This window comes from Lygodium microphyllum, chromosome 17 (genome assembly GCF_053477565.2).
Source record: "Lygodium microphyllum isolate KBCC chromosome 17, Lygodium_microphyllum_v1.1.10, whole genome shotgun sequence".
Lineage (NCBI taxonomy): Eukaryota > Viridiplantae > Streptophyta > Polypodiopsida > Schizaeales > Lygodiaceae > Lygodium > Lygodium microphyllum.
In genome coordinates this window covers 130,625,702-130,651,559 of record NC_141151.1, presented here as the reverse complement: position 1 = coordinate 130,651,559, position 25,858 = coordinate 130,625,702, and the positions used below count along the sequence as shown (strand labels likewise).

General features: G+C 42.6%; 1 protein-coding gene across 3 annotated transcripts in view; it reads right to left on the bottom strand.

Moving 5' to 3' along the window:
• The window catches only part of LOC148022348 (uncharacterized), a 256,949-nt gene that overhangs the window by 88,825 nt on the left and 142,266 nt on the right, over nt 1-25,858 (bottom strand). For all 3 annotated transcript variants that reach the window (XM_087697971.1, XM_087697969.1, XM_087697970.1), the window contains exons 12-17: nt 23,177-23,275; nt 22,592-22,681; nt 22,421-22,496; nt 18,515-18,608; nt 18,288-18,357; nt 18,026-18,202 (exon numbers count right to left, since the gene is read on the bottom strand). In XM_087697971.1, coding sequence (XP_087554097.1) covers nt 18,026-18,202; nt 18,288-18,357; nt 18,515-18,608; nt 22,421-22,496; nt 22,592-22,681; nt 23,177-23,275 — 606 coding nt within the window. The remainder of the gene's footprint in view (nt 1-18,025; nt 18,203-18,287; nt 18,358-18,514; nt 18,609-22,420; nt 22,497-22,591; nt 22,682-23,176; nt 23,276-25,858) is intronic.

Below are 25,858 nucleotides of genomic sequence, written 5' to 3'. Positions count from 1 at the left end.
CAAACACCACACCCGCTATTGGACACACACAACCTAGGACCATGCCCCAGAACAAGGGGTATGATGATGAGTATAGGACCTCTACAGACACCTTAGGATCCAAAGAGGGCTAGAGTTTATTACAAAGAGGGAGGCTAGATGCCAAATGAGGATGCCAACTTGTTGTAAGTGGTGGCATAGTTGCCTGAAACGGAAACATTTTGGCCCCGAAACGTTTTGGTCCCGCGATGCCTTTTGAGACAAGCAGGGTAACTCACCCAGTTTCATGACAGACTGTTTATTTTTCCTTGCTGCGTGCAGATTTCACCTTGTTTTGTTTGTTCTCCACCCTCTTTCTCAGCTGATCACTCTCCCTACTTGTTGTTTGTTCCCCCCCTTTCACATCTACTGCTATCTACAGCCTTGAAACCCTACGTTCCTCACTCCTCAGCTGCCCAATCCTTTTCCTTTCCTGTCTACACTATTTGCAGCACTTGTTCCTCAGATTTGGAGCTGTTTTTTATTTTCCAGCTAGCAATCTCTCTTGTGTCTTTATCCTTTGCTGTCCACATTGGTTCAAGCTGGTTTTCCCCAACTTTGTTGATTGTTTCCTCTATTTCCAGCAAGGAACAACGACGGTAAGGATACATTTTGGAGCCACACACATCATTAGCAACTATGGAGCTAGTGGTGGCTCAAAGCTTTGAAAATGTAATTAATGCCATATCATACACATGGGGAGCATTACACAAGTGAAGGATCATCTTCTTCATGTTAGTGGTAAGGATATTAATAATTTCCTGAAACTGTAATCATCTTCGTGTTTGTGAAGCATTACACGCCTTGTGGTTAGTGTGGCAAATGAGGAAGATACTCCACGATAAATGCATGTCTTATGGTAACATAGTTACATTTATTTTTCATGCACTGTTTACTGAGTACTCTATTTTTTGAGTCTATATGACACAACATGAGTCTATCGCTGTTCATAGTTGAGTCTTCAATCTTAACATATGTCATCATTATTGATGGGCCATGGCATACTACAATCTTTTATATTAGGTTCCAACTTCTAAATCTTGATCTTGAAAGTGTTTTAAACTCATGGATTATGATTTTGCAGTCTTATTGTTCTTTGGTAGAATCATGTATACTTGACAAACCTCTTCTAAAGTTATGTGTGTACTCTTATATTGTTGAGGAATTTAAGTGGTTTGGTGTAGATGTTCAATGCACAAATGGTATTACCCATTTATATATGTCTAATATTAAAATATTCCTACAATTAGACATAAAATCCATTTTCCTGTTTTGCCATTTTGGCTTCAGGCCGAAGCTCCACTTTGAGGCTCTGAAACAAGTTTCTATTTCGTTGTTTCCGAAGCTCTAGGCAACTATGAGTGGCGGCCATATGAGGAGGCAATATTGGGATCTGTACCACTTATCCATGAGTAGAGATGTAGCCACAACATGGCGTGGACTTGATCTTCCACACATCAATTCCAACGAGGAGGAAATCAATTTGAACTCTTAGGAGCTAGAAAGGTGAAGGTTATGTGCTCAACGTCTACTTAGGGGTCACATTCATGGCATCCGTTGGAAGATAAACCATGACATAGGGAGCCAAAGATTGACATACAGGGGTACGTAGCATTGGCCATGCTAGAAATGAAATGACCTATGAGACCATGAGTTACAAACATGTATATGATGGAAAAATTGTTTTAGCAAAATATGTAGCACAAAGAAAATGAGAAAGAAACTAACTAAAGCTGTGTAACACATAGAACTCTATCTAGTAACAATGAGGTCACAATGGTACAATCTCATGTGGATATGGAGGGTCTAGTTCTAGCCCGTGTGATAATCTCTTGTATGTGCCTATGAAGGTGTCGTCAATGTTTGTGTCAAGGCCTAGGACATTTGGATTAGCTCAGCTGAATGGCTCGATCAATCGGTACTCCCTGTCTATGTGTGGGGCTGTAGTTGTATTGAGGTTTCTTGAGTATCCCTCACAAAGAAATCTGTGAACTGCTTTTGTGAAGGGCCTCGGTATCCTAAAGCAGCTATACCTTTGATAAGCATGTTGCGAAGCTGTTGTATCTCAAGGAGAAAGAGGCCAAGGCATTCCTGGATGGTGAAATCCATGACTTTGGATAGTGGTCCAAATGCATCTCTAAAAAAATGTGGAAATGGCCACAGACCTCATAATATGGGAAATGGCAAACATAATGCTCCTCAGTCTCTAGCTCTAATTGGCATCTCTGGCATATGTGCTCCTCTAGTGGGATGGATCTATATTTGCAAGTCTCAATCTCTAATTCATGTTAGGAGGTGCGCAACTGACCAATAGTACATTTGATTCCATTTGAAAGGTGGATGTCCATGTATCTCGGGCTAACAATAAGTCCAACATCTATAGTATGAAGAAAATGCTTGCGATAAAAAGCCATCTTTGTCCCCAGCTTCTGCACTAGCATTGACCATGTCTGCCTAATATCCAACTAGGTAAGATCCATCCGGATAATCCTGCGAATCTCTAACTTGCTCAAATCAAGAGATGGTGCATCAAGAGAGTACTAGAAGGGGGGTAACTTGTCCATGCTAAAGCCATCTAACTTAGACTATGCCAACATGTGCATGCCAACAACATGGAGTATTATCCTCTTTGGCAAGTTGCCTGGAGGACTCAAGAGCCAACCATGCATATCTGTGTCTAGATAGGTCCCATATTCTATGTATGTATGTGACTGATCGGGTAAGGGCCTCCACCACAATTGGTGTAGCCACTAGCTCAACTATGATGATCTCATGTGGAACTGAGACCTTTCATTTGATCATCTTGGATACCATGGACACAAGGGGTCTCCATTGACCTCCATCCGTCACAAGTGCGCCTTGATTTGCTACAATGGTCAAGAATGGGCTTCCATATCTGTACTCCATAGAGTAGATTGGATGTGACCAATGTATCAAAGAGCCACAACTTGGAGTCGAGTTCCTTGAACTACACCTGTGAGCACATCTTCTCCAAACTATTGTGTATTCGCAAGTCAATCTAGTGTTTGCCACCTCTCAGATAGAAAAGGTGGGCCCAATGAATAAGACTCCCAAGTATGTATAAGAATCCACATACTCCAACTCCTCCTGTCCATATGGGAGTTTAGGTGCTGATCTTCTAACCCACTATGATATAGTATTAAATAAGCCCATTGTCCGTGCATCATGTAATGCATCCAAGTCTCTGTAGTCCCTCCAGAGAGTCAGCTATAAAGACAATGTCATCTACATACAGTAAGAGAGGTATTTAGGTGCGAGCTAGTGGAGCTCCTCAATCTTCTCGTTGTGAGATATAATCATCAATCCCATCAATGCACAAACCAAATAATGTCCGAGATAGGGGGCATTCCCACTTCACCCAAAAAAGTGCTGAAAGGACCTTAGGTGTCTAGACTTTACCCACAACCCTCTCATATAATGCCAAAATTCCCTAACCACGATCTTTTGGTATTCCCATGGCATACAATTTGTGTATCAACCAATCTCTTTTCACCATGTCAAAGGATTTGTGGAAGTCCACAAAGCAACAGTAAGTCTATCAGCCACGGGTCCTCCTTCCTCAATGATCACTTTGAGTGTGAGAATATGATCCAATGGGTAGAAGCCTATCCTAAAGGCAGTCTCTCCCTCTGCTCTAAGACCCCACATCAATACCCACCTGCTCAACTCATACTCAACGATGGAAGCATATTATCTTGGCCAATGTATGCCCAACCAAGATAGTCCAATAGTTACTAGGTAAAGTAGGGTTTCTTGGCTTGAGGATAGACACAATAGTATTCGTGCTTCAGGTCTTTGGGAGACCTTTGCACATGGCTTTGTTAAGTATGTAAGCTTGTAATACTACCACCAAATCTATAGCAAGAATCAAGTGCTTGGCTACTAATCCACCATGATCCTATGCCTTTCCTTTGCAAAGTCTATCAATGGCCTCTTGGACCCTACTCTCTGTAAGGCTCGCGTGGATCAGAAAGAGGTGGCTGACCCTCTATTGTATAAAGATTAGCTACATACTCCTCCTCTGTAGCAATGGATGTGATAGGTATGGCCAAACAATGCTCTCTCTAAAAAGCCTCCAAGCCTCTCTAGAATCTTGGCTCAATAACAATTGGCATAGGTCTCACTCTAGCTCGGCCAAGAATGCTCTTCTTCTTCTGCTATGTGAGGTGTGTGAAGAGTATTTGTACCTACCTGTGGGTAGTGGACCAGAGTACTTTCTTTGTAGTCATGCTCGTCTCACGGAACATCATCATACCAACTATTCGGAGGCGTCACCCCGATGTAGGCTCTTTGTGTGTGCTGAGTGAAGAAAGGCTACACCAACAACGATGTGTAGGGCCTCACTGAACCGCTGTGTTAGCTCTTGTAGTGGAATGTCGGGTTCTATGTCATGTAAAAGTTTAAGGATCTCCAACTCATAAATATGCTTTGTCTCTCTGGAAAAGAAGTATTTGGAGTGTCGGTTAGCTGCATGATGGGTCTACATATTAGTGAACTGGAAGTCAATGGTGAATGAGAGATAGGCATGATCTACTGCAACTTTGAGGAGGTAGCATGATATTGAGAGGTCCTAGATGTGGGATATTAGCATAGGGAGCGAGTACATAGTCTATTGTGCTTGCATCGTGTCAATGAGAATAACATGTGAATGCACTCGATAGGGGATATCTAGCTAGGCCATTGAGGATGGCCAACCTATGTGCTATGCCCATCTCCACAAGGTATCTCCCATATTTTGTGACTTTCCCCATATCTTGGAATGTCCTCTCTAGTCTTCCTGCAAGCTCACTCCCATAGCCTATCACCCATGGGAGCGTTGTATGTGGTTGTTAATGTGTCTCTAAGTAGAACACTATATCTCTCTCTCTGAATGCCTCCTCAAAAGTTCCCACATCTAGTCCAAGGGATCCATTACGGTTCCAAACTTCCACTGTAAGTTTGGTCCCATAGGTCTCACACTGTCATTTGATGCACCTCTCCATGACTACCACTCTCCCTCTTCTACAGAAGGCAAGTTTTCCCTCCTCCCTAGCCACCTTAATTTTTGGCATGCACTCCCTCATGTGGGCTAGTTGGGTCGATGTGAAGTCATTACCTAAGAACACACCAATCCCCTTTCGACGTTGAGCTAGGAAGTCTCTCCTAGCCTCTATGGTTGGGAAGTGGAGGATGAGTGCACACTCTTTTGACATGTTCCCTTCTATGCTTTTCTTACTCACTCTCTAGGCAGAGATGCATCTTTCTTAATATTCATTAATGTGTATAGCTCCTTGATGTCCCCTTCCACTTTCATGCATCTTCATCCTCATCACCCAAACATGGAGTGCTCTCATTTTCATTTTTTGTTCCTCCTCCAATGTGTCATTGATTATGGTTGTTGTAGATGTGTGGGCCAGGGATTTCCCCTTCTTTGCGATTTGAATCCATTGCTCTGCCTCCTCTGCTTGTTGTTGGGTTTTCTTGAGCATCTTTGCCCAAGAAACGGCCTTCTTCATTGTCTCCTCTTCCTTTTTTTGGAGCTGTAGTACTTCCTCTTTGATGCGGATGAGCTTCTCGGTCATGCAAAGTTAAATTTCTCCTTCTTCTAGCTTGGGGTTGAGCTAAATTTCAATCAATTGTTGCCTAAGTGATTGAATCTCCTCGTCTTGGGCTTCAATCTTCAATTCCAGATTTTTAATCTTATCATTCAATTACCTACTCAGTGTACTCAATCCGTTATCGTACTCCTTGACCTTGTTGATGGCATTGGTAATCATTTGCTCTATTTGGACCTTCTCATTTTTGGGGCTGAGGTTCTTGCTGTACTTGTGGGAGAGCTCGATTTAGATAACCATTTCAGTGTACAACCATTTCTCAATTCATGGTGCTTCAGGATTGGGGGGAAGCCATTTAAGTGTGGTGGGGAGGTGTAGGGATTGTAGGCTCAAGGAGGTGACTAGAGAGGGTAGGGCAGTAGGTGTGGCAATAAATGGTGGTGAAGGAGAAGCAGTGGTGGCAGGAGGGGAGGCAGCTAGTGGCGGTAGGAGAAATAGGTGGCAGCACAGGACGGGAGGATTAGTTGGTGATGGGACAAGAATGACGGGACACGAAAGACATGAGCAGGTGGCCGGACAAATGACAAGAGAAGCTATTAGTGGAAGGACAGATGAATGGACCACACGTGGTGCACTAGGTCTATGGGCAGGTAGGAGGCACGAATGAATCAGATGGAAGCTGTTTGGTTGGCACTCACTCAGATTTGACATGGCTTGGAAAGTAGAGCCGTTGGTTGAAGCAAGGGGGTTGTTAAGGTTGGGGCCTAGCTACCAAGTAGAGGGGCTGCTTTTGTGTGTGTGTGTGTGAGAGAGAGAGAGAGAAAGAAAGAGAAAGAGAAAGATGTATTAATGCCTTCTGAGGCCAAAATCAGCGTATGAGACAAAATCATGTACAATGTCGATTGTCACTATACATCAAAATGTGACGTGCTAGAAGTGATATACTGTAAAAGAAGGCAAGGAGGTTTAGAAGACCAAGTAGTGCTTGTATAGGGATCCAACGGGAGGATGAAATAGTACATGTCTAGCTGTGTGATTTGAATGATACTCGTATAACTAGTTCCACCTAGAGCTCTACATCCAGGATGAAATAGTAAGAGGGTGTCAAGCTGCTGGTCGTGTCGCTAGTAGATCTCCCTAATTGCTGAGAGAGAGAGAGAGAGAGAGAGAGAGAGAGAGAAAGAGAGATGTCGGACCATTTCCCCCTCCAGCTTGAGATGCGGGCACAATCTATTGCACCTTTTATGCAGTTGCTGGATAGGCTCCCTTTACGTTTCAACTCCTCTTATTTGAAGCATCCAATTTTTCAGGGCTATATGCAGCAATTGATTGAGAGGTTCTTATTGGACTTCGCCTCGGAGGGCTTGGCTTCATTTGCACGGCTGCTCTCTAATGTGCAGCGGGTTGCTCGGCAGTATGGGATTCATCATGCCTCTCTTTGTCGTCGACGTCGACATGCAGCAGAGGACTTACTGGCTTTGGTCCGTTCCTTGCTCGTGGATTCCCCAGATGATGATTTTCTGCTGTCACTGGAAAGGCGTTTGGCCCATCTTATTCAAGTGTTTCAGTTAAAATCTTATCAACAGGCCAAGCTGCATAACTTGACTGACACATTGCAAGATAGTGCCTGCCAGTCTCATAAGTTCTTTCGTGCCTTGCATGCTTCTCCGGCTCGCGAAAATATGACTAGACTCCAGGATTCGGAAGGTCGCATGGTCACTGATCCGCAGACCATTGTCAATATGTGCAGAAATTATTTTATGGAACTTCTTGGTTCTTCTCCCTCGCCTTCTAGCCAGGTTACGCATGCCCGCTCGGTCTTCTATCATCTGGTCCGCCAGCAGGTTCCACTTGATATGCAAGCCACTTTGGAGGCGGATATTTGCGAAGAGGAGGTTATGGATGTTTTGTTGCACCTGCCTAAGGATAAAAGTCCTGGTTGGGATGGTCTCACTAATGAATTCTTTGAGAACTCGGCCACGCAATTGGTGAAGCCATTGGCGGTCATGTTTCAGCAGGTTTGGGAAACAGGGGTCATGCCTTCCTCATGGAAAGAAGGCCTTATCAAACTGATTCCAAAGGTCCCTTCGCCGTCAAAGCTGCAACACTGGAGACCAATTTCTTTGATGGGCTCGATGTATAAGATCTTCTCCAAAGTGCTGGCGAATCGGCTTCACAAGCACCTTCCAGCTATTGTGCATCCTCTCCAATATGGTTTCATTAAGGGCCGCAACATTCTGCATAATATCTTAAATGTGCAAATGGCTATTGACTATGCGCGGCACTCCAGTCAGGAAGTGGTATTGATTCAATTGGACTTGGAAAAGGCGTTTGACTATGTGGACTGGTCTTTCATTGCAGATCTCATGTCTGCTATGGGCTTTGGTACCCGCATGTCCCGATTGATCTACACCATTAGTGCTGCGGCTTCTTCAAGAGTTATGCTATCACCTAGTTCAACTCTAATCGGCTGAGAGAAAGTGTAGGGCAGTCAAGGCTATAATCCAAAGGTGGAAGACGGTCAATATCCAAACCATGTGCGCTCATCCAAATAGCCATCTGTGAAAACCAACAGTTCTTCTCACCTCCTGCTGCTAGTTGTCTAGATAAGGTTAGTGCCAATCTAGAGTATCTATGGCGTGGAAGTTCCCATAGTCTGTGCCAAAAGGTCACTGCCATGAACTGTGCCTCCGTAACTATAGGTGTTGCCCCTAGCCCTGCTCTGACAATGGGATGTGGGGTGGAGGGCTTACTCCTAATCATGCGTCATATCATAATGATCAATGGCCTTTCCATGCTATCCCAACCATCATAATAATCCCTGTCTACTCCAATCTGATCAGTGAGTGGGCTAAGACACTTGTGGTACAAGTTGCAACACCATACCTCTACTCCATATAGTAATGTAGGTGTGACTAGGGTGTCAAAAAACCACAATTTGGTGTGGGGCTCCTGGAACTGTATGTGAGCACATTGACTCTCGAGTGCCCCTACTGTTGCATATCCACGTGCTAGACATGCCTCTGATGCCCCTCTCAACGAAAAACGTGGGCCAGAAAAGGTGACTCCCAAATAGACATATTCCCTAACATGCTCCAGTATGTCTCCCCCAAATGTGAATCGGTACATAGATCTAGTCACCCACGCTGTTGAAGTTTTGAAAACCATGGTTTTGGTCTTCCCAAGGTTCACTGTGAGGTCTTTATCTCTACAGAAGATATGCAAAGCATCTAGATGGCACTGCACTCCCTCTGGTGAATCTGAAATGAGAATAATATCATCTGCATATAGTAATATCGGTGTCAGCACCCCTACCAAGTTGGCTCTAGCTCCTCCTCCTTAGTCTATGTAATCAAACACTTCATCTGTGTATAGACCAAACAATGGGGCTGAAAGTGGACATCCTTGTTTCACGCCTATGGTACTGTCAATCCTCTCTGATAGTCCCCCCTAGGTGCCCGTACATGACCTATCACTGTCTCATATAATGGATAGACACCCCATCGTATACCATCTCGTACTCCAATGTCCTGCAATCTCTGCATGACGTGTGTACAAGTCACTCTATCAAAAGCTTTGAGAAAGTCTACAAAGCAACAATAGATCCTCTTGTCTCGGGCTCGACCCTCCTCAATAATGGCTCTAACTGGAAGAATACGGTCTAGCGTGGTATATCCTTGTCTGAAACCTGCCTCTCCTTGTGCTCTCTTGGCTTGCATTTCAGCCCACTCATTGAGTTCATGCTCCAATATAGATCCATATATCTTGGCCAAAGTATGACCGATCATGATAGTTCTGTAGTTGCTAGGAATCAGGGGATCACCACTTTTAAATAGCGGAATGATAGTGTTGTTTGACCAACTCATAGGGAAATCTTCACATACTGCTCTATGGAACATATGTGTAATATGGGTGCTAATATGTAACAACCATGTGAGAAGTGTTCTTTTACTAGTCCATCCTCATCCTGTGCCCTTCCATTTTGTCATCTATAAATTGCATCCCTAACCATTTTCCATGTGAAGAAAGACCACTGTGTTGGTCTACAAGCTTGTGGGCGCTGTATAGGTGGCTGTCCTGGTAGGTCATACAGCTGTCTCCCATAGTCAAGCCAAGCATCTGGTGATGTAATCTGTATGGGGGGTTGTCTTTCATGAAATATCTTCCATGCGCTCTTGCTATCCGGCCCCAAAAATAGCTGATATATCTTTGCTTCTGCTTTCGCTAAGGAGTCTCGTTTCTTCTTCTGCACAAGGCATTTGAAGAACGCCTTTGCTTGGCGATGTGTCTGAGTGCCTAGCTCCACTTCTCTCTGTAAGCGAGCTTGGATGACTCTACACTCATCATCATACTAGCTATTTTGGGGAGCAGTAGAACTTGTGGGTCTACATCATGGCAAGGTGTGTGGGAATGCATACATGGCTGATCCATGTATGGCCTCTGGTAAATCCCTTGTACATTCTTCCAACGATATACTCAAGTCCAATGTATGTAAACTGGTCTGCAGAGAAACACTGTAGATGTGTGAGGTGTCTTCTGTAAAGTAGTATTTGGGATGTTTAGGGAGGCAAGGTGTTTCATGTTTCATATATACACAAGAGAGCATGAATGTCAAAATAGCATGATCTGCTGCTATGCAAATTGGTCTCTTAGATATCTTAAAGTTTTGGATGTCTGGTATCAATGCTGGTGAGCCTATCAAGTAGTCCACAGTACTTGCCCCTCCTTTGTGATTCCAACATGTCAAATTGTCAGATCTTGGCCATTGTTGCATACCATTAAAGATGGCTAGTCTATGTGCATTTCCCAAAGTCAATAGGTGTGTCTTTATCTTGGGCTCTCCTACGTAGGCCTATTTCATCTATGTCCAATCTCTTTAAACATGGCATTATCATGCATATAAAAGTCACTCTATCTATCTTGAGTGCATGCATTGAAATCTCCTATTAATAATATGTCTCCAATGCTAGCATATCTCATCATATCCTCATAAAGTACATCAAAGGGGGATCCATCTCGTGTGGCATAGGTAGAATTTGCAAGAGGAAAGTAGCATATTGAGATGAATATATCCCGCGGTCTTCCTGCATGTATCCTAATCCATAAATATCGTGCATCATCTCTTTTGATTACTTGCACTATCCCTTTGAGGTCTTCCCAGTATAGTATGGCCACACCTCCAAAACCCCTTGTGCTTCCCGGTTTTCTAGCTGCTGGAAAAAATGCACTTTCCCAACTGTATCCCTGCACGTTTGGTAGTCAGCTACCTTTACATTGGTGAGTTTCTATGTACATTGCTATATCTATGTTTCGGAAGCTATCTTCAAAGTAACCAGCATCCAAGCGTAGGGGCCATTACAATTCCATATTGACATGCGAAGTGTCTCATACGTACCGTCATGAGGTCCTTTTGTCAGTGATGATGACTCGTCCATCCCTATAAACAGCCCACTTTCCCTCTTTGTGAGCCTCCAATACCTTGGGCATGTGTTCTTTGCGATGCGCTATTTGTGCTGGGGTAACACTAGCATATCTCATGATATCCTCATAAAGTACATCAAAGGGGGATCCATCTCGTGTGGCATAGGTAGAATTTGTAGGAGGAAAGTAGCATATTGCGATGAATATATCCCGTGGTCTTCCTGCATGTACCTTAATCCATAAATATCGTGCATCATCATCTCTTTTCATTACTTGCACTATCCCTTTGAGGTCTTCCGGGTATAGCATGGCCACACCTCCAAAACCCCTAGTGCTTCCTGGTTTTCTAGCTGTTGGACAAAATGCACTTTCCCACCTATATCCCCATACGTTTGGTAGTCGGCTACCTTTACATTGGTGAGTTTCTGTGTATATTGCTATATCTATGTTTCGGAAGCTATATTCAAAGTAACTAGCATCCAAGCATAGGGCTCCATTACAATTCCATATTGACATCCGAAGTGTCTCATAGGCCTTGTACCGTCATGAGGTCCTTTTGTCAGTGATGATGACTAGTCCATCCCTATAAACAGCTCACTTTCCCTCTTTGCGAGCCTCCAATACCTTGGGCATGTGTTCTTTGCGATGCGCTATTTGTGCTGGGGTAAGGTCCTCATCCAAATAAATCTTCTCACCCTTGAGGGCTCTCCTCTTGGAGAGGAAGGCCTTTTTTTTTCTCTATGTCCCCAAAGCGAAGAATTAGAGCCTTGGACTTAGAGTCCTCTTTCCCCACTCTCTAAGCACTGACGATAGCTACGTCTGAAGCTCCAATTTTGTCAGCAAGTGTCTTAGCATCTTGCTGTGGACTACTCTTCTCCTCCCATCCTACTACCCGTACATGTAAAACCCTAGCACGTCTCCTAGCCTCTTCTTCCAAGGTAGCATACATTACTTCAGTCTTGTTCACTGATGTTTCCTTATTATTTTTTACTACCTCAATCCATGGGCTGGCTTCTTCTATCTGCTTGTGTGTTGTCTTTGCCACTTCTGCCCATCAGTGAACCTCCCTTTCACATGCCTTCAAAGCCTCTTTCTCTTTTTGTAGTTCTTTTTGCACGTTTATTTCTCTTTTTGTTAAATGTACGCAGTTCTTCCCCCAGTTCTAAGATTTCAAATTTGTAGGCATCTACCACTTTCAGCATTTCAATTTTCAGAGTGTGCATTTCGGATAGCATTTGTTCCTGCAAATCATTCTTAATCTTTATCTGCATGTCTTGCATTTCCGCCCTTTGATTTGCTATCAGTTTGGCTTTGACTTGCTCTCGTATTTCTTTCTTCATTTCTTGTCTCATAATTCGTAGTTCAGAGCGAATCATGAGATGAATTTCTTCGTATATCTTTTCATTCATGGTGCGTGAAGTTTTTCCATGCCTCTCAAATGCTAGGGAGACGACCCGATCACAAACCCTACGGCCATACATCTTGTACCGCGTGTTCTTAGAAGGAGTAATGAACATTGCTTCCATGGACGGTTGTGTTAGTTCTTGATCAGATTCGTCTCCCAGATATTCATTTTCCACGGTTTGATGCTTGGATTTGTCTACATTATCCATCTCTCACACACTGTGTGCAAAGCCACTCAGCTTGTACTTTGTATTGTCAAGTCGAAGCAATTCCTGTGATTCCTGCAAATTTCGAGATTTTCCCTAACCCCTCACTAAACTTTTGCAAGCCCAGTAATCTTTTACGAGCCCAAATTCAACTAGCTGATGTGTAGATGTGTGCAACTAGCTGATAGCACATTTGATCCCATGAGAGAGAGGAGCATCCATGTATCTTGGACTGAAAATAAAACCGTGATTTGTAGTGTGGGGAAGATGCACTCTATAGAAAGCCATCTTCGTCCCTAGTTCTTACACTCGTGCTAGCTAGGTCCTCGTGGTGTCAAGCTAGGTGATATCTACCTTGATGATCTTGCGGACCTCTAGTCTACTCAAGGCAAGGGATAGCGCATCTAGGGATGGAGTACTGAAAGGAGGGTAGTCTATCTATGTTGAGGCCATGTAACTTAAACCAAGCTGATATTTGTGTATACCAACATGAAGTATCACCCTCTCTTGCAAGTTGATGGGAGGACTCAAGAGCCAATTGGGCGTATCTACGTCGAGGTAGATCCCATAAGCTGTGTATACAGGAGATGCACTGGGTGAGGGGCTCTACTACAATCAGTGTGGATACTAGCTCGGCTCTAATAACCTCGTGTGGGAGAGAGAGTGCGCCACCATGTGCACTTCCATGAGCCTCCCACACAGAGGTGGTGAATTGACGCATTGGTCACACTGACCATGATATATGGCACACTTGTTGGACCCTTGGCCTAGCTACGTATCTACGAATATAGATTGAGAGACCACAAATCATCATGCTCTCACCGATGATCCACAACAAGCCTTCAATACCACATGAGATGATTGGAGCAACATTTGTTGCATCCCCCATGATGTTGGAGGTTGTTTTTCAAACCATTTACTTCATACACAAAGTACACAACATGCACCCAAACAGATTAACTCGGAGAGTCTTTGCCTCTTGGAAGCCGAATGAGGCAAGACATGAGACCTCATGGTATGCACAACTCAAGCAATGGCTCGAACGATATGGAATCAACATGGACCACCTTCCCCTCTCTTAGTATGACCTTGACTCCCCCTTCAAGTACCTCTCACACTAGAGGATCTTTATAATGTGATAGAATCTTTACCGACCGCACATACAGTATACATGGATCTCACCATGACCCAACAAAACTGACAAGGCTTTCTTTCGTTTAGAAGATGGCGAGGCCAGGCCTACAAACCAAACCTTTCGCCACACGTTTCCCAAGCAGCTCCAATTTCAGGGTTCCAAAAATTGTCTTTCATTAAGGAACTTTGTACTCTTGGTTTTTTAGAAACTTTGAAACTAAGAATACATCTAGCATTTAGCTGCTTAAGGTTGGACAAATTTGCAAGCATTAGGCAATTTTTCCGTAAAAGCCATGATCGAATGCTGACACTAGGCACATTTTGGCATTTCTGCCCCATCAAATTATTTTCTTTCAATTTTCAACTGCCCAGCTGTATCCAATCTTCAATCATTGTTCACTTTACTGAGATTCAACACCTTCCCTCTAGGTGTCATACTACAAGTCCCACGTTACGAGGACTACAACAGATGGTTCCATTGAGAGACAAAGCTACCTACATATACATGCCACATGAGATGTAGATAGAGCCATTGGCCAACTCAAGGTCTGCTTTCATCAACTCAAGATTGAGACTAGGAGAGCAGTCCACATCCCTAGAGCCAAGCGGATCTACAAACTATGCCACAAGGAGGTAAAGAGCAAGGAGTATTACATCTGCAAAGGTAGAGCCTACAGTAAAGTCTAAGCTAGGTTCCCACACTGTTGAGAGGATACACCTCCCTCAAAGTAGTTATGGAGTCTTAGATCACTGCCACTTGGGCCAATTCCTAGTTGAGTTTTAGAGGCTCCATTGAAACTAGTATTCCTTTTCCAAAAGGTTGGTAATGACTTAAGCTACTGCAACACGCACAAAATTCACATATATGGAAATAAAATGTTACCACTTAATCTTGGATACTGGAAAATGAGCACCCCTTATGGTTTTCCTTTTTTCCAAGAAAAATGTGCCTAGTTTTATCACTAAAAAGATTTTACAACGAAGTATATGTGCTCAACAGATACAAAGGCCGTTGTGGCATTTCTTTAACTTGCATTGCTATCGGAAGAAGCACATGAGATTGCTCCAATATCTTTCACTTTCCAATGCCTCTTGCTTCAACTATAAATTTAAGGTCAGTTCAAATAGAGACCTTGAGATTCCACAATGTTTTAAAGCTAATGCACCAAGGGAGACCTTCCAATCTACCTAAGGTGCAAGACGGTGAAAGAGGATAGGAAAAAGAAAAACAAGGATTCAAAAGCTGAGTAACAAAAGAAACTCTAAGATCTACCTAAGCACTTTGTGAAATTCAAGAAAGAAGATCCTATCATGGTGTTACTAGGCAAGAACAAGTTAGTGAACCCATCAAAGGATCCACCAAAGCCAAGGAAGCCAATTTGGCTAGCGAAGGGCAAAAGCCTTCACCTGTATTCATTGCAAACGACCTCATTGAGGAAGAGGAGACTAATCTTGTGAACCTCTTGAGGGAGTTCTTTGATGTGTTTTCTTGATCAATGGGAAAATTCAAAAGATAAAAACCCTACCATCGTCACACACAACATCCTGATGGTCCTTGATGGCACACCAATAAGACAAAGAACATTTGAAATGAATCCCAAGCATGGGCATGTAATTAAAGAAGAAATCTATAAACTTTTGAATGCCGTCTTCATTTATGAGATTGAACATACACAGGTATCTCTAGTTGTCATAGTAGTCAAAAAGACTTGTAATATCTGAGTTTATGTCAACTTTAAGAAAGCTAACACAGAGCCAAAAAGAGAGAGTTTTTTCCCTCTGCTGTACACTAAGCACATGCTAGAAAGAGTGGTTGGCCAGTTGTAGGCAGCCCATAAATGCAGCAGGTGGCCATAAATTTCTGCCCTAGCTGCCATAAATGGAACCCTAGTTAATGTCTGATACAAGCAAAGATGACCCATAAAATGCCTTGCCTTAGCAGTACTGGACCAAAGCCCAAGGGACATTATCATACACACTGGACCAAGGGACATTGTCATACATGGGGGTTGATTGCTAGTAGTACTTTCTGTTTCATCTTGGACTGTGAGATGTAGTCATGCCATAAATTAGTATGACATATATATTGCAGAGACTTTCTAGCATTTGGACAAAAACATCATCCGTACTCTCTGTTAGAGATGGGAGATATATTAAAGACTCCAAGCACAAGGAGGAGAAGGAACACCTTTCATCATTTCGGATTCCTGCACCTACTTCCACTCGTAGTGACATGTAGTATTGCATTACTGGCTGCCTAATTTGCTGTTCAAACTTCACTCGGCCCTTGTATTAGACTTCTTTTTCTGCATATTTGTTGAATAATGGAAGTCCTAAAACAGAGATTTGCTGAATCTGAATGAAGTATGGTACAATTCTTATCTGAGTTTAGCTATTCTTTGCTGACTTTAGGTCTATAATGTGATGCTACAATAGAAGCAGATTCAGAAAAGGATTGCTTGACCAAACTCTCAGGTACATTCATTTCATCAATAAGGCATGAAAGCAATATCATATCTTTGATCAATGTTTTCTTTACTAGAAGTGTTTTCTAACACCAAACAAGGATTCGGGCTACATGATGACATCCTAAGGAATCTGTCTCTTCTCCTGCTTGAAAATAATGAACATTTGTATGATACTAAGGAGTTGAGGTGTCAACTGCTACTGAAGTGATGTTGATCTCTGGATGGCATCCCAGGTACTTTGGTCATTGTATCAGTCTATTTAGATCTACATCATTAGGCCTTCATCAGCTAGCCTTGACTTCCTCTTGAAGAGAAGATGAGGAAGCCTCTCCTAGTCAACCATTGTTGAGGTCTGTGTAGAGCCACAAACACACAGGGGAGTGGGTTTGGAGACATCCCTCACTAGAGAGACCCTATGACATCTTCCTTTTTAAAGGCACCACTAGCTTGGTGAGAAGGTCTCGGAGCAAGATAAGAGCAGTGCCCCAGCTGCTACCTGTTATTTTGTTGTGTTGATAGAACTTCTTTGTCGTTTGCTAACTCCACAAGCAATCTAGGTCCAATATTAGTTTTTATGCCTAGTCTTTTTGCACATTTTGGTGATACAAAAGAGTGGGTAATTCCACAGTCCATTAAAATCCGAAAGGATTTACCTTAATAATTTGTTGGTGTTTGAATTACTGAGAATTGGCAATTTGGACCCTTCTTATTGAGAGTGGAGTGTACTCTAGCTCTCTCCATATTGGATTCCAACTGACCTTGGCCAAGCTTCGAGCACTACCTCTTGAATGTCCTAATTCCTTGCAATAGAAGCACCTTGGAGTCTCATTGCTCCTTCCTGTGGGTTTAGAGCTTTCCATTGCATTTTATTTGGCCTTCTTTGTCTTGTTTGGTTAGTACTGCCCTTGGCCTCTTTTTGCATAACCTTGGAAGTTGCCCTTATTCTGACTGTTTCTGTTCCAAATTTTTGCAATTCTTGGCCTTTGCTCAATCTCTTGAACTCCCTTCAGCCATCCCAGCTGATGATGGTTGGCCTGGTTACTATACTTGCATGCACTATAGAGAGCCAGAGGGGACAGAGACATTGCCTGCGGTACTGACACAGGGCACAGGAGGTATGGAGGAGAGCCCTTAAGATACTCTTACATGGTACAGCCAAGACTACAATAGTACCTTAATGGACAATAACTCCTCGCACAAACAAATGCCACACATGCAGACACAAGGATTTTCAAACGAGCTTGTCCGTTCTCATTTCTGGTCTCCTTTTGAGCAAGAGCCAAAACCAGACTTCTCACAGTCACAGTGCCAGAGGGGCATTGCCACAAATGGGAGCTAATTGCTAGCATTATTGCTCGGTCCATTTGGACTGTGGGGCTATAGATCTACAAGATATTTCTGCAGCAAAGACTCTTCCCAAGGTTTGGACAAACATTGTTGACATTCTCGGCGAGAGCTGCAGTACAGGGTAACTCTCAGCACACGAAGAGATACGTTTTTCTTAGCATTTGGGACATATGCCCCTTCCTTTGTCTAAATTCACACATTGTTTAGCACAACAGACTGCTCGAGTTCTACCCAGCCCTTTTATTAGACTTCTATTAGTTGTATTATGGGAATCCTTCATAGGTTGATTGGAAGAAGCCCAAACCATCAGAGGCTGCTGAGAATGATGAACCCAGAGAACATTACAAGATGTTTATCTCTGAGGTGTTTATTGATAGATTCCTCTTGACTTTAAAAAGAAAAGGAATGAAATACTGAAGTTTTTCCAGGAAACATTACAAGATGACGTTTCTTGAAAAAATATGCTATCTACCTTTCTAAGATTTCCTTTTCTGAACAGCTCAGGTCTCCTCAAAGGGAGGATTATCAGCTCCTTTAATGTGCTTTTCACATCTTCAAGAGCACCTATCTGATCGAAAGTGACTCCAATTTCTTTGGCACGAATGACTGATGATGCAAGTTCACTTTCGTACTCATTCTCAGCCAGAACCTGTACAATATTCCAGAAAATTCAAGAAAGAACAACAAAAAGGGAACTCAGAACTCAGCAAACACCTATGGATCAGGCAGCTTACCTTAACATCATTCACTTTCTCATGGCTGCTGTTCTCTATAGCCCTAAATCTGGCGATAGCTCTCTCCAAACTGTTTTTGAATGCAAGTGCATTAATACATTTTCTTTTGTACTGCTTGTTGACTTATATATACAGTATTCAACTGATTGCTTTATGACAATTTTGTGGTAATACTTGTGTTATACGGCAGTGAGCTGACTATTTTTAATTTCTTTTTTGCACACGACCTCTTTTGAGGAAGATAAAGATGTCTTCCTTTTTGCTGCATCAGACCTTCACTCAGACTTATATTTCTGGCCCATCCCACAACCTTTTGAGCCTCTGAAAACAGATATCACCATTATATAAGACTCAAAATCTTGGCACACATGTAATTAAGCTGGACATGAATCACTTTTCAGAAATTTTCTAACATAGATCTGAATATAAACCATATTTCACCCACAACTATATTACTTCAAAAAAAAAAAAAAAAAAAGATATAAAGGAGATTTCTTTCAAGAGGGATATGGAAAAACAAGTCAGATCATATAAAAGATAGCCCCGTAACTCTGCTACCTCATCAAACACTTCACCAATGGCTGGCAAAATGGGAAGAAAATCCTTCACGATATTAGATGAATTTTGTGTGCAAACTAGAGGGTTGGCTGTACAATCAGATGCATCACCCACTGAAGAATGCTTGGCAGTCCTGAAGAAGATGAGGCCCTTTCCTTTTCTTCCTTTCTTATCTGTATAGTTACATGAAAATGTTTACCATTTCTGTTACTATGCCCAATTCTCTTTCTGCTTCCCGTTTCATGTAACTATGCTGTGGATGACCACCATGATATGAACATGCATGGCCACAAGTCACACATGCAGGTGGTCTCTGCTGTCCTATCATCACACCTACTGTTATTCTAGATAAGGGACATGGACTCCAGTCCAAAGACTGATGTCTAACCAAGCTACACATCATCCTGTATACACAGAGACACCAGACGCCGGGCACACACTTGCCAAAGGTGAGAGGCTATAGATGAGAGAGGGCCTGCGGCCCTAGAGCCCAATCACGACAGGGGACCAGAGGCTGTGGAGGAGTAGTTGTGCTGTATAGGGAGGAGCTACAGCATATGGTACAGGTCATGTGGAAAGATGAGGAGGATCGCTTCATGTGGATCCGGATACATACAGTGATATATACATGGCAGTGTGCTACTTTGCCCCAGAAAATTCTCCATATGCACCCCAAGGGGGAGAATCACCATATCTACCACTACTGGAGGATATTATGCATTATTCCAGTATTGGACATGTCCTGTTGGCTGGGGACTTCAATGCCTGCACAGCACACAGACAGGTTCCCAGCAAGAACACATGTACAGAGAGAGCACCAAAGGAGATCGGGCTCAGCCGGACATCACAGGACATAGCTGAGTGCACAGATTATGGTGACCACTCCTAGCCTTCGGAAGCGCACATGGATTAGCCATCCTTAATGGCTTGGATAGATGGCCTGGATTGGACGCTCTCACATGCTTTCCACATAAGCATACATCCAAATGTATAGGAGGAGCCCCCTTTTGAAGGATCTATACAGAGACTAGAAGTGAGCATGGTGGACCATCTCCTAGGACCCTTATCCCTCATCTTCAACATACAGTCTTTCAGAGCGTCTCCTTGTCCATTAGCAGTAGTAGCTGACCATGCCTAACTACAGTTTACCATCACCTGCAGACATGATATGATCCCTCCAGTGAGCAACCACCTGAGATTCCCTACATACCACTTCACCAAATTGAGAGCAAGTGCTTACTCAGATCATCTCTATTGGAGCTTGCAAGAGATAGATCCCCACATACCCCTGGAGGATTTTACAACACATCTTGCCGGAGCACTTCACACCTCAGCTACCATGTATTTTCCCTGCACACGCACCCATTCCACCCATCCAAGCAAGAATGTCCCACAGAATAGCTGATATGACGAGGACTGCAAGGAAACCCATCTTCGTCTCCAGCAAGGCGAAGCACAAGGGATCTATACGCTTTATGGATACATACTAGAGCATGAGCTTAGCAAATGGGCATAGAAACATCAACATCCATGATGTGGAAAGAAAGGTTTTAGGAGAGAGTATTCCAATACTAATACCTATACAACTTTATGTAGATGATATCATGCTTATCTCAAACAATGGATCACACAATCAGTACCTCAATTTACATACAGTGACGAGATTGTGGAGCAAGTCCAAATAAACATCTACCTAGAGATGACTTCTGCAAGTCCGAAATTCACTACGAGGAGATCAACCTCACTTGAGGTTATGCAACATTAGGATCCATGAACTAATGCATGCATATATAGTTCCAAGAACCTTAAACGAAGCTCTCACTCTTTGATACATTGGTTACACCAACACTCTAACATGGAGCTCCTATTTGAAGAGCTATAGAAGAGCAATTACTACGAAATGGAGGGAAGGTTTATAATGGATGGGAATAGGTGGAGAGACCCCTAGTGATTACATCGAGCTCCTATTTGAAGATCGAGCCTTTACTATAGAAGGAAAGCTATAGCAAAGCAATCACTACCAAATGGAGGGGAGGTTTATAATGGATGAAATAGACGGAGAGGCCCCTACTACTTATGATCTCTAGGATGATCAAGAGTAAGTCCTCATTGCCACGACAGATACGGATAGCAAAAATGGGGAGCACCACCTATTGTGTCCAAGGTCTTTTTCAAGATGGTCACTTTTAATGCACAAGCTTTCGAGCCGCCCAAGGTAGAAATACTCCAGACTCACTCTAGAGTCATCCAGACAGCCAGCACTATAGGCTGATAGTGAGTATTGGTATGCCCAAATAGACACAGTAGAAACTACATGGGCTACATATGGATCACCTTCCACCCCCTATGATACAACCTGGACTCCCCTTTCTTGGAGCTCAACAAGATCATCAAGATGGACATTACTCAGCTACATACACCCAAGACTTGGTTGTCACCTACCCAAGATCTAGAGACAAAGATGGCTTTCTACCCAAAGCATCTTCTATATGTATCCCATGGTGGTTTTGTGATCCAATCGAGATTTGTGGACATACACCTATCCCATGTACAATGTGTCATTGGTCAACTATCCCTCACATGGATATACATGGACATACACCTCGAGCTATCCCATGGATGGTGTGTCATTGATCGAGATACATGGAAATACATGGACATACACCTATCCATCGCACTAGTTGCAAAAAGAGATACTACTATGGAGAAGATTCCCTTCGCCTAGAGAGTCAGATCTGTCAACTTGAGCGAAGAACTCAAGAGCACTACACATGTAGATGGCTAGTCCGTTTCAAGCGGGATTCAAACCACAGCAACGCACCCTTATTGACTTCTTCAGAGCTGCAGATATACCAGATACTTCATATCATACCAAAGCGATTTGAGGTTCCCCCACATGGAGTCACCTTAGATAGAGCCACTGAGAGATACCAAGCATAGTGCCCATGGCCCACCAATCCACGTCTGCACTCAAGGCAAAGCTCTACCCCGACACTTCAACCTATCCATGTTGGATAGACCCATGAGAGATTATGGTTTTAGTTGTCTGTTGTTTCCTAGCTAGATGTTTCCTTTTAGATTATGGTTTCTTTATGTGCTTGGGAAACATGACAGTTCCTTGAACTTCAGATGTATATATTTGTGTCAAGCTGCTCTCACTAAGAAGGTCTGCAAGCCCTTGGGTGTAAACATACACTATGCTCACAGGGGCACAAAACAGCCCACCAACCCAAAGAAAAAAAAAACTGTTTCTAGTTTCCCTCGACCCTGCCTTCAGCCATCCTTTTCCTCTCCTCAGCCTCATCTGCCTCCAGTGCACATCCTGCCCAGCTGTCCTTTCTCTTCCCCTTTTTTCCATTGCTTTCCTCTCCTCAACCCCTACCACCTTTTATGACAGAGTTGAATCTTTGAGAATTAATTTTTGACACAACATTTGTTTCCTACAACATTTAAAGCAACTAGTTACAGCAACCATGGACTGGGATTTTTTGGTAACATCAGGTACATCCTATCGTCCACTGTGCAAACAATGATCTGTTTCACTTGTAAATACGATTTGTGTGCTGATGGCTTACGCTTTTCTGTCAAATGAAGATCAGAAGTATCAATATCAGAGACCTCTAGACATTTCATGGCGTTTTCAGAAAGCACCTGCAAAGTTCCAAGACAACTCGAGTCATTGCATCTTAGTTCACATGGTAACCACAAAAATTGGATATTTGCACACAAGAATCACTTTGTAAAACCTTCTGAATCTCCCTTGTGTTGACCAAGACTAATGTCTTTTTCTTATCCTGATCAAGCTGCTCCTTCCACTGCCGAAGGTCCTCAGGTTCCTAAGGTCATTGATATCATCGTCATTATCCCAGGCTTTAGAATGAACAAAAGCTCCATTACTTCAACATTTTTTAGGAACCCTCCCTCCAGACAATGAAAGAACAAAATGTCAAGAGACACAAAATAAAAAATAAAATGCTATGAGATTCTTGCAGGTTTTTCTTGGCCAAATATGTTTCAATGCAACCCATACTTTACTTGTGAATCTGGACTCATGCTATTGTTCACACACAAGGGAGCATGCATTCTTATTATTGCCTAGCTTCATGAGGAGGTCCTCTGTTACATAAAGAGATGGCCCCGTCCTAAGAAAAATACCAAACCACGTATGCAAAGTAGATTCTTGCTTGTCAAAGAAGTTGACATTAATATGCCGTGATACTAACTTGGCAATATTTGAATTCATTCTTTGCATTCAACCATGGAAGATGCAATGAAAGACTAGTCTGAGATAAATGACATTTGCAACACTTAGGACATTTAACACACAATACCTGCGGTGGGAGAACTGGTATGATATTTTTGAAATTATCATACACTTCCTCTGTGCCTTTCGTGTCCTCTTTCTCTGATCTCAACTGAAATCTAAACCGCTGAGACATAAAACAGAAAACTTGATAAGAATGTAAATAAGAGCGAATTGCAAGTATTAATGTCAGATGATGTATGTTGTTAAAATCAATTCAGAACATTGTGATTGCAACAAGAATATTAAAGGATCATTACCAATCTCTCCTTCAATACAAGCTTTCTTTTCCCCCAAGGAACAATACCACCTCTTATTCACAACAAGACATATGCCTTCTACCTTCCTACACAGCTTACCTACATCATGATGTTACTATACCTTGTTTGCCATTAATTATGGCTACATCTTGTGTTTCCATGCAGGGCTTACCACCATAAATGTGTGTTCAAAAAGTAAAATTGGAAAGGAAGAGTCGTCCATTTTCTCTAACTTTTATGTGGTATCACTGGCTTTCGCACATACAAGAAAATCACCAGCACTATTGCTAAAGTGAAATATTATTTTCTTCGGTAATATTGGACCAGGGACTCAACCAAGGTTAAGAACCTGTCATACTGGTACCAGGGGTAGATACAAGCCTTTATTTATACAAAGACAGTTTGTGTTTTAGTTTTCTTCAGAGAAGTTACTTCATGAGATGTCTTCTACCATCCTACACAGAAAACCTATTACTCCATGAAGAGATACTCTTTGAAGTGCATTACAAACGATTCTCCAAGGTTCAAATTTCATGTCACTCCTGTGGAGGAGGGTCCATATCATTAGGCTGAGGAAGAATTATTGATTGTTGGATCCCCACATTTCCTCAAAAGACATTCATGAGCGAAGGCTGTGGGTTGGGAGAATCATGCCTTGGATGAGCTGGATTGGGACCCAAGAGAGTGGCATTGGTAAAACTAATGAGCTTCATAGAGTTCATGAATTTCTTCTCCTTTAAGGCACAAATTGAGAGAAACATGTGGATGCAAGATAATGATGACTGGGCCCCTCCCATTGTTAGGATAGGGAGAGATGAGTATCACCACCCCTTTTACACGCTTGATGGAAACACCTATAGGATTTTTGACGGCAAAGGAGGGTGTCCTCCTTGTGATTGCTTGCCCATGACTGTCTTGCAGTTGGTAATCAGCTAGCGTAGATACACCTGCATGAGTCGATCAACGCTATCACAACAACGCATTGACGCTGAGCATATTAACGTTTCATTACGAACATGATTCATTAAATTATAAATTATAATAGAGATTTAAAGTTGATTGTTTCAGTTGTTTCATAACCTATTATGTTCCTTATCATCAAACCATTGCCATTGCAGCCAGGTCAACTATTTCACTTTCCGTTTCCATTGCACATGACTATGCTCATTGCTAGTCAACATTTCAACAGGAGTCCCATGCTGATCTCAAGACTTCTCCCAAATAGAGTGGATTGAGGGGTATTGCCACAAGTGAAAGCTAATCTCTAGGATGACTGCTTGGTTCATTTGGATATGACATCTATTCATGCATTATCTATAGGACATTTTTATTTTAGAGCCTCTCTCTCCATTCTTGACAAATACTAGCAACACATTGTGTAAGAGATCAGAAAGACTGCAAGGTGATTCTAACTCTAAAAGGAGGAGAGATGCTTTTATTCATACTTGAGACTCTTAGACCTTCCACTTTGGGTCGCTTATCTTGCACTCCATCCTTTACATGAGGAATTTGTTTTAAGCTCTTACTAGTAGAAATCCTTTTCATTGACAAGAAAAGTTCCATAGTTTAAAGTATGACTAGGGTTACTATGTTCCCCAAAAAGTGGGTATTGAGGCATTGGGCTACACTCATTCAAGCATAGTTGCCCAAAATGACATTTGAGGCTACCCGAAACGCATTTTGAAACAGCCATTTCGGGACATGCAAGGTAATTCACCTACTTTTGTGGCAGACCATTCATCTTGCCTTGTTGCAGAAGATTTCACCTTGCTTCGTTTGCTATCCACCCTCTTTCTCAGCTGATGACTCTCCCTACCTATTGTTTGCTTCCCCCCTTTCACATCTACTACTGTTTACAACCATGAAACCGTGCATTCCTCATCCCTCAGCTACTCAATCCTTTTCCTTTCCTGTCCACACTATTTGCAAAACTTTCTCCTCAGATTTGGAGTTGTTTTTTATTTTCCAGCTAGCAATCCCTCTTCTCTCTTCATTGTTTACTATCCACACTGGTTCAAGCTGGTTTTCCCCAACTTGTTGATGGTTTCCTCTATTTCCAACAAGGAACAACCATGGTGAAGGATACATTTTGGAGCCACACGCACATCATTAGCAACTAGGGAGCTAGCACTGGCTCAAAGCTATGGGAATGCAACTAATCTTATGTCATACGCATGGGGAGCATTACATGAGTGAAGGATCCTCTTGCTCATGCTAGTGGTAAGGATATTGATAATTGCCCTGATGTGCTTGATGATGTGTTTGCTAGTTTAGAGCATTGGAGGCGGCAATGCCTTGTGGTCATATGAGGATTACATAACAAATGCACATCCTATGGTAGCATAATTGTATTTATTTTTCATGCATTGTTTACTAAGTATCCTATTTTTCAAGTCTATATGAGTCTACGGTTGTTCGCTCTTGAATCTTTAATCTTGACATATGTCATT